The following is a 9,471-nucleotide window of genomic DNA, read 5'->3' on the forward strand; positions in this document are numbered from 1 at the left end:
AATAACGAGAGTTGAGGTCCGAGATCCAGATTAGATAATCAAACAGATTATACTTTAGTTTGAATTCAAGGACAATTAATATTAATACACTCCTAATTTCCCAAATTAAGTATTATTTATCATACCTGAGAATATACCTGAATCTAGCTACTTCAACCCACTGTTAACAAACTCAAAACAATCAATCGAGCAATAGACTTGCTCACCAACCAATTTACTGCTTTAAAACCCATAAATCATTTAATCTAGATTTATTTCAAGACCATAATCTATTGTGTAATCCTAGAGTCTATGTGGATTCGATCCCTAAGTACTCCATCAAAACCTCTTATTTGAGAGAGTAATTCACTCCTGAGGGTAATTTGAGTGATATCACCGACCATAATAAGGAAAGGCACATGATCTAATCATATCATGTATAAGGTAACCGATTTTATAATTACTTTCCAGTTTATATTTCTGTCTCTTGTGGTGTGATCAAGGCCAAGTATGGCACGCCCCTTGAAGACCATATATTGTGATGTAAACTATGTTTACATAATGTAGTCTGTTGGATCAGACTTGATGGCACGGAACCATGGCCTTAGCCGGTTCAGGAATGATGTCCATGGCCTTAGTCGGGCTGTTCATGGTCAGGATCCATATGATCCGGGTCGATTCATTGGATTCTGATTATGGAAATGTCTTAGTTGGGATTTATCATGAGTTTTAGTGAATTTTAATTAGTTGTTGGAGTACTTTCAAAATTGGTCAGATTTGGGCCTGATGAGTAATTTGATGTTTAGATAAGGAACTAACCATGCAATGATAGATCCTTGTGTTAGGTTATCTGATCATATGCTTGTGTGTTGTGATATGTTTCTCACTTATGATCATTGATCATAAGGAATGTTAGTTATCAACCTTGGTGTTGGTAAGCTACGTGCAAAGAATTGGCTAAGAGCCATATAAAGAAGAGTATAGCTAGTACTTGGTGGTGTGGACCATAAGTACTGAGCCGTGTGTTATCTGATCTTGGGCAAGGATGGACGACCTGATCCATTAGTGATGGAATAAGGTGTTTGCTCTGATTGATCAAAGGATGCACCGGATGTTAGAGCAAGACTGATCGGCTCCGTTGGGACAAGGTTCCAATGCTGGATGGGTAAGTGTGAAGACTCATCAGTTCTGAGTCATGTATGGTGGTTGGTTGATTGACTTAGGATCTGATGGGCATTACTAGTCCATGAGAGGAATTGGCATTGTTAGCCCATGGGCTGGACTTGGTATCATAAGCTGATAAGCAAAAGGATGTTGGATGATGCATGAGTCGGTAAGGGCCAAATGCATGTCCTTAGCTATTTGAAGACTTCTCAAGGGTTACTTAAGTCTGTGGGGATGGTTAGCTGAATGACTAAGTACCTAAGGGAGTTGTTTGAAGAGTAAAGGAGCTGGACGCAGTATATGGCAGCTGGCCATAGCTTGGTCTTAGCCCAGTTCGAGTGTGACAGCTCGATCAGCTGGTCTATGAGTTCATTCAGCTAGAGCAGCTGGGTCGATGAGCTAACAAGCTCCGTGGATGTGGCTAAGGTACGATGTAGCAATACTTGTATAGATCTAGATAGAATGGTTTAGGGGAATGGAACCTCAGATTCGTATGAGTTGATTCTGGTTTAGGATCGACCTTTGAGTTAGTTGGTAGTTGGGTAGACTTACCACAGCTGAGGTGATTCGACCGGACGAGTATTAGATTGGATTTAGTCCAATGGTTAAGTAGAGAATATCTGCTGTATATGAGTTATAATGATCTAAACTAGGAAAAGACTATGGTAGTCTTGAGAAAAGATCTGAGTTAGCCCTCACCTATGGGTAATGATGTAAATAAAGGGTGAACATTTTGAGAGGTTCGGTCAGGGTATGGACCGAGCGACCTGAGGCATCGACCGCAGCCTAGTCGGCCGGGATCGGGTCTTACAGATCTAGTGAGCTTAGTGAGCATATTCAACCCGCGCATTAACGCTTGACCAATAGCATCGATCGATATTCAAATAGGATAATCGATAGACGTTGCGAATAGTGTATCGATCGATATTCATATAGAATTGTTGGGGTTAAAAACGGACACGACGAAGTTAACATCCTAATATCCGTAAAACTCAGCATGAACGCTTTTACGAAAAGTAATCTTCATAAATAAATCTTTACGAAGAACTTTGTGGTGAAATCTTGCACTAATCTCAGTTGATTCATCGAAACTAAACACCCATAGTCCAAGAACACGTTCATAAAACGTCAGAAAAGGATCCAAACATGGTCGCCACGTAGCGACCGGTCCACGAACAAGCTGGTCGCTATGTAGCGACCAACCAAGCCACTCGGTCGGTCGCTACGTAGCGACCGACCCGCAATCGAGCCGGTCGCTACGTAGCAACCAACCAAGCCACTCGGTCGGTCGCTACTTACCGACCGACCAAACCTTTTGTTAGCGACCGATCCAGCGCAGACCAGGTCGCTACTTAGCGACCGAACTGTCTCGGACGTCGATCAGCAGGTACGAACCAAATCCGTGCATTCTCGTCTGTTCCTCAATGCGAGCCCCATGTACCGCAGCCATATCATTTCTCACATCATTCCGATCAAAGTTACTGTTGAAACTTTACGATAAAAACCGCGAGAACTTGTTTTTGTCGAAAAGAAAATCGTAACAAACGTTTCATGTCGAAAGACGGCCCAACGAGGTCTAAAACGCGACTACAAGCCCACTTACAATTCTTTAAGAATGAGCTCGTAGATACTATGGTGGTTTATGTTTTTTATTTTATAAAAACAAATATAAAGATAAGTTTCCGTAGAAAAAATGTTAAGTTTCCGTGGATAAACATGAAGATCGGAAAAAATGGAATATCTCCATTTTTTCACTTAAGACGGTTTAAGGGCAGGAAGGGAAAAGCTAAAACCAACCTTGGAGGAGTATATAAGGAGTCCTAGGCGGGAGGCACAAAGGGAGAATTTTTTTCAGAGCAAACTTAGTACTTAGAGCAATTTTAGGCAACTTTCCGTTTTTGTTATTCGAACTGCGACTCAATTAGGTCTTGTAGTCTTAGGGTTTTAGAACTAGTAATCTCGCCGATATCTCTTGTAGCCCAGGCTCTTACCTTGTTGTAACGCTCAAACGCGGATTCGGAATAAGATCTATTTTTCTCTCTTTTTGATTTCTTATATTTCTCGTCTTTATTTCGTGTTCTGATTGCTTGGTGTGTGGTTTAGAAGATATCCGGGACCTCTGGGAAATTAGGGTTTTCCTAACTTTCCTTATTTAAACGGAAATCGACAGTGTGAATTTCCGTTCCGTTTCTGCGGCCAGCACAACAGCTAACGCCGGGACGCTCGAGGAGTTCAAAAAGATGTTCTCTGCCTACGAAAAGAGGTCGGAGGAACAGGAAAAACTCGTGGATACCTTGACGAAAAAGGTCGAAACCTTAACGACAAAAACCCGTGCAGTCCTCCCTCGCGGATCTACAAAAATCTGCGGAAGAAAACTCGACTTCACAACTCCACTCGACAAGCCTGGAACGTCGTGATATCACTCAAATTACCCTAAGGAGTGATTTATACTCTCTCAAATAAGAGGTCGAGTTGTAGTACTTAGGGATCAAATTCATAGGGAGCTAGGGAACCTAAGAAATCTAATATGATTTGTTAAGCAAGATGGTTTTAGAGATTTAAATGTAAATTGCAGTTTTATATTGAACAAGTATTTATTCAATAGATTGGTTGAGGTTTTGGTGCTTAAAAGGAAATAGTTAGACTTAGGGTTTTATTCAGGAAACTTGGGATTATAATCCTACAGATGCCTCATGAGTTGCATGCATGATAATGTAAAGCTCAACTACTTGACCAACAAGTCAATCAGCCCTCTCATATTTTGACTTGTCTATTAACTAGATCTAATGATCTCAACTCTCGTATGTCGATCACTAGAAAGTGTCGATCGATAATCCTATAGGGATATCGATCGATACTCCTTTTGCTCCGTCGATCGATTATTCAATAATGATATCGATCGGCGCGCTTCTAGTTATGCTTTATGCGCGGGTTGAATGGTGGCTTATTAAGCTCACTAGATCAGCTCTCGCCTTGCTCATAGCAAGAAAATTAGCTCAGTTAGATTTTTTTCAGGATGAGAATGAAGCTCTCGCTTGTATCAATCAATCATATGACAAGTTCTAGGTAGCTAATCTAGAAACATGCATAATGAACAATCCTAATGATAATTATCACAACTCAGCAATCTATAGTTAAGGCTAATCTCTCCTAACCTATTTAAACCCTAAAATCTAACAATGAAACTAATCAGACATGGCCAAGCAATTCATAACATCAATTAGGTAAGAAAAATTCATTAGAATAGTAAATAGATATTGATGGAGTTCCAATCACAAAATATAACTTTGATCTTCTCTCCAATCTATCAAAATCGTAAAAACCTTTGCTGTGAAAATAATAAAACAAGAAAAACACACTTTGCCTCTCACATGGTGGCAAAGCTTATATCATTAGGTTAAAACTAGTCAGGGGTAATCTTATAAAATGGTGAAGACTTGGGCTTCAAGTCGGCTATGACCAAACAGGCTTTCTACGCGCTTCGACATCGATCGATGTCAAGACATGAACATCGATCGATTATTTCTCTCCAATATCGACCGATGGTCGAGATCGATGGTCATCTCGGGTGGTTGCTCCAAAAATCTCCAAAATGCTCCAAAATCATTACTTATCTCCAAATAACTCCTGATCTTATAAATATAATAAACAGACTCTATAATAGAATAATTATTAGTAAAAACACCTATAAACCATGGATGAAAATGGGTCATATCCATAGTCTATCAACTCCCCCAGACTTACCAGTTTGCTTGTCCTCAAGCAAAACAAACAGGAAGTCTCTCCGAAAGAGGTTTAAAATAGCAGGGACTCACATGATTTAAAACTTAGAATCATCACCTCTACAAAATTGCAATCCACATCTAAGAAGTCCTGATCACAAAAGCACATTATACCATATCCTAGCTTAGCAACCAAATTCATCTAACGAACAACTTAGCAAATCTTGTCTGACATTCCCCTCTACAAAACTCATTTCTTAGCATACATAAAAGTGCAGACTTTACCTTGAGAGTATCGATCACATGATGCAAGGATTTTCAAAAAAGTATCTGGACCTGCAGGTAAAGTCTTCTTATGTGCAAGATCATTGACCAAGATTGGACAGGCTTCCATGACTCAAGCCTTAATGGTGGTTGCCACCAAGTCCTGTTCACTTCTTTTTGATCTATATCCTAGGATTATTTGTGAAGCAAGCCTTAATGGTTGTAGCCACCAAGTCCTGTTCTAATCCTTTACCTATGGAATTCTTATGAAGCAGGCTTTAATAGTTGTAGCCACAAAGTCCTATTCGAATTCCTTCCTAATAAATCTCTATATATATTATAAATCTTTTTTTGGTTTTTATAATTCGAAAATAGAGAGAGAAAGGGTGATAAATCTATCTACACAAGGCTTTACCTTCCAGACTTGTTTGGAGAATCTGATCCCCATGTATACCAAGCCCCAAGACAAGTAGTTGTGTCAAGTTTAGTGTTGGAGGTCAACTTTGGTTCCTTCAAAACAATCTCAGCAAGAGTGGAAAGTTGACATGTTGATCTACTTTAGTATCTTTAGTACTATCTAAAATTAGTAAGTCTAGAATGGTGCTAAAGAGTGGTTAGATATCAAGCAAAAATCTAAAAGTTCATAATCTCCTTCTTGACTCAATAATAACTTATTTTGAAAAGCATTTTAATAAGACTAATAAGTAAATAAATATCATTAAACCTCCCCCATACTTAAACTACACTGTCCCCAGTGTAAATTGAGTCGGAGTTATGGTTAGAACTAAATCATAAGGACTTAATGTAACAAGTAAGAACAATATACCAGACCGGAATGGATGTCGACCGATGTAAGGATGTTGATATCGGTCGTCGCAGGTAAGGCTATGCCGATCGACGTCGACAGTTTCTTGTCGGTCGATACTCACGGCAATCGTCTACTCGGTTCTTCTTTTTTTTTTTAATGACCTGCAATAATTAAAACCAACATAAATAGTATATTAATAAAAACTTAATAAATATTACCTAATAGTGGGTTGCCTCCCACTTAGCGCTTTATTATAGTCATTTAGCTTGACTTTGGAGGTGATTGGGCTAGTAGTGTTAAAAACTGGGACTTGTTGGAAAACAAGTATCCATCTCTTCTTTGCGCTTGTTGAACCATGTACCAGTGAAGTCTCTCATTGCTTCATCCCCTCTGCACCATTTTTCTTTCATTGTTGCAGTTGTGTTTTCCATCCTCTGCAATCTTTCATCAAGACTCTCAAGGTTGAACTGATGTCTTCTAATTGTGGCGTAAGTGTCAGCTGAGATCTCCTCTCCATGGCAATGTGTGTCGGACATGTCTGATGTAATCTTTGGTACTAGCCAGCCTCAGTTTGTAGCGTCGTCGACCGATGTTCGATGATGAATGTCGGTCGATTTGTTGTTGTGTCTATCGATCGATGACGATGCTTCTGGTCGACGGGGAATGTAACTCTAAATCTCCACCAATTCCCCTTGTATAGCTTTAATCGTGGAAGTCAAAGCACTAATGTTAAGATCCATTGGGAAATAGATGTCATCACTGTTGGGGTCAAAAATGGTTATTTCCAAATCAACGGCTATGATTATTTCTTATTCACGGATTTCTCGCAAAAGATTCACTGAAAGAAAGATCGCAAGTGAACGAACGAGCGAATCCCGCACAAAAGCCACTCGCCGGAGAGCTGAACAACCACGCGGGTCAGCTCGCCGGTGAGCTCAACCATCACGTCGGTCAGCTCGCCGGCGAGCTTAACCGATGTGTGGTTATACTCGCCCGGCGAGCTCAAAAATCACGCCGGTCAGCTCGCCGGCGAGTTCGGCCGTCACGCTAGTCGGCTCGCTCGGCGAGCTCGACCTGATCCCGGCCTGTCCGACTTACTTCGACTCCCGTATCGTCTGTATAACTGTGATATCCGACCTTCGGGACCATATAATTCTCGTTTCGTTTTGATAAAAGTTATTCTCGAAGTGTTATGACTAAAACCGAGAAATCGTATAAACGTCAAAAGGCCTAAGAACGGTCCGCAAGGATCCAAACTGGTCTAGAAGCCCATCTACGCTCTCAGAAAGGATTCGAGTCCATAAAAGTTATGACGATAAATGCTAAGTTTCCAAAGATAAATGTAAAGATTCGAGGATAACTCTCAAGATCGACGAAAAATGGAATATTCCCAAAAGAGATAGACTTGGGCCCGAAGGCGAAGGATGGGCCACCGACCTAGAGCGACTATATAAGGAGAGCAGGAACAGAAGAAAAGGGGATCCGAGAATTTAGAATTAGAGAACTTAGGGCTTAGGTGGTTAGACTAGCACGACAAGGCTTAGGACGTCTTGGCCGCCTCTTGTCCTGTTGTTCCGATAGTTAGCATATCTCTACTCCTCTCGGAGAAATATTGTATTCATACTATTTAATAAAACGCCTTTGAGCGATTATGTATCTTTTCATCGTTCTAAAGTGATTACGCAAAGAATTCAGACCTTCAAGGAAAAACGGGTTCACTCGGTTTTCCTCCATTATTATTTATTATAATCGACGTTGTCAATTTTGGTTCCCACAGTTTGGCGCTAGAAGGAGGGGGGATGACGAATTCTCTAACTCAAAAATCACTTAACGATAAAAGACACAGGATGTCCGCTCCAGCAGCTAACGATGTCGTTTCTTTCAAGGACCGGGCAACGGCCGATCAGGCCAAACCCCACAACGATCTCCTTGTCATCGATCTGATGATCCAGGACATCGACATAGCGAGAGTGTTTGTCGACACCGGATGCTCAGCCAATATTATCTACAAAAGCACCCTCGAAAGTATGGAGATCGATCTGTGCGCAGTTACGGAAGGACCCAGCCTGATATTCGGACTCTCGGGAGATGCTACTATGACTCTCGGCTCGATCAACCTCGTTGTTAAAGCCGGGAGAGTCATCAAAGTCACAAAATTCTTACTTATCGACCGCCCAACATCGTACAACGCGATCGTCGGTACTCCATGGCTGAATTCCATGCGAGCGATCCCTACGACATTCCATCTGTGCCTTAAGTTTCCAACCCCTCGTGGAGTCAAAACTATACAAAGAGACCGCAGGATGTCCCAAGTATGTTTCGCCGCCGAGTTAAAAAGAAAGAACTTTGCGATCAAAACTTCCCATAAAAATAAAAGAAAGCTGACTCTCGATGAGAACGCCCCGGAACGAGACTCGGAAGTCTTCTGGCAATCTCAAAGGGCCAAAGCCCTAGAAGGGAAACGCGAACCGACTTGCGAACCGGTAATTTCGATCTGCCTCGATGAATCCTCTCCGGAGCGATGCATCGAGATTGGAGCCAACCTTCGCGAGCCACTAAAGACAGAGCTCATCGCCTGTCTCAAAAAGAACCTCAATGCGTTCGCTTGGGCCGCGGAAGATATGCCAGGGATCGATATCGGCATAACGTGTCATGATCTTAACAACGATCCGACCTACAAACCCGTCAAACAAAAAAGGCGGAAGCTAGGACCGGAGCGTGCCACCGCGGTAAATGAGGAAGTCAAAAGACTCCTGAAGGTTGGATCAATAACAGAAGTTAGGTATCCAGACTGGCTCGCTAACCCGGTCGTGGTCAAAAAGAAAAACGACAATGGCGAGTATGCGTCGATTTCACCGATCTCAACAAGGCCTGTCCAAAGGATTGCTTCCCACTCCCGCACGTCGACCGACTGGTCGAAGCAACAGCAGGGAACAAACTTTTATCATTTATGGATGCCTTCTCCGAGTACAATCAGATCATGATGAATCCCGACGATCGTGAGAAAACTGCGTTCATCACCGATCGGGGAACATATTGCTACAAAGTAATGGCTTTCGGTCTCAGGAATGCAGGTGCCACTTACCAGCGACTTGTCAATCGAATTTTCTCCGAACAGCTCGGCAAGACTATGGAGGTATACATCGATGACATGCTCGTAAAGTCTCTTGACGAGCACGACCACGTCTCCCATTTGGAGGAGTGCTTTGCAAGACTTAACGCCCACAACATGAAACTGAACCCTGCAAAGTGTAGATTCGCGGTGGCATCAGGAGAATTTCTCGGGTACCTAGTCACGTGTCGTGGGATCGAAGCCAATCCTACGCAGATAAACATGTTAATAGAGATGGTCTCGCCAAAGACGAAACGGGAAGTCCAAAGGCTAACCGGAAGAGTCGCGTCCTTGAACCGTTTCATCTCGCGCTCGACGGATAGGAGTCTTCCTTTCTACGACACGCTAAAAGGGAATAAGAAGTTCGAATGGTCGGAGGAATGTGAGAAAGCTTTCCAACAGCTAAAACGTTACCTGGCCAC

General features: G+C 42.1%; 1 protein-coding gene across 1 annotated transcript in view; it reads left to right on the forward strand.

Annotated features, from left to right (window-relative positions):
• The first annotated feature begins 7,784 nt into the window (after positions 1-7,784).
• LOC106297417 overlaps positions 7,785-9,471 on the forward strand; it is a 2,591-nt gene continuing 904 nt past the window's right edge. The window contains exons 1-2 of the mRNA XM_013733656.1: positions 7,785-8,696; positions 8,915-9,466. Coding sequence (XP_013589110.1) covers positions 7,785-8,696; positions 8,915-9,466 — 1,464 coding nt within the window. The remainder of the gene's footprint in view (positions 8,697-8,914; positions 9,467-9,471) is intronic.

Source organism: Brassica oleracea, chromosome C6, assembly GCF_000695525.1.
Source record: "Brassica oleracea var. oleracea cultivar TO1000 chromosome C6, BOL, whole genome shotgun sequence".
Classification (NCBI taxonomy): domain Eukaryota; kingdom Viridiplantae; phylum Streptophyta; class Magnoliopsida; order Brassicales; family Brassicaceae; genus Brassica; species Brassica oleracea.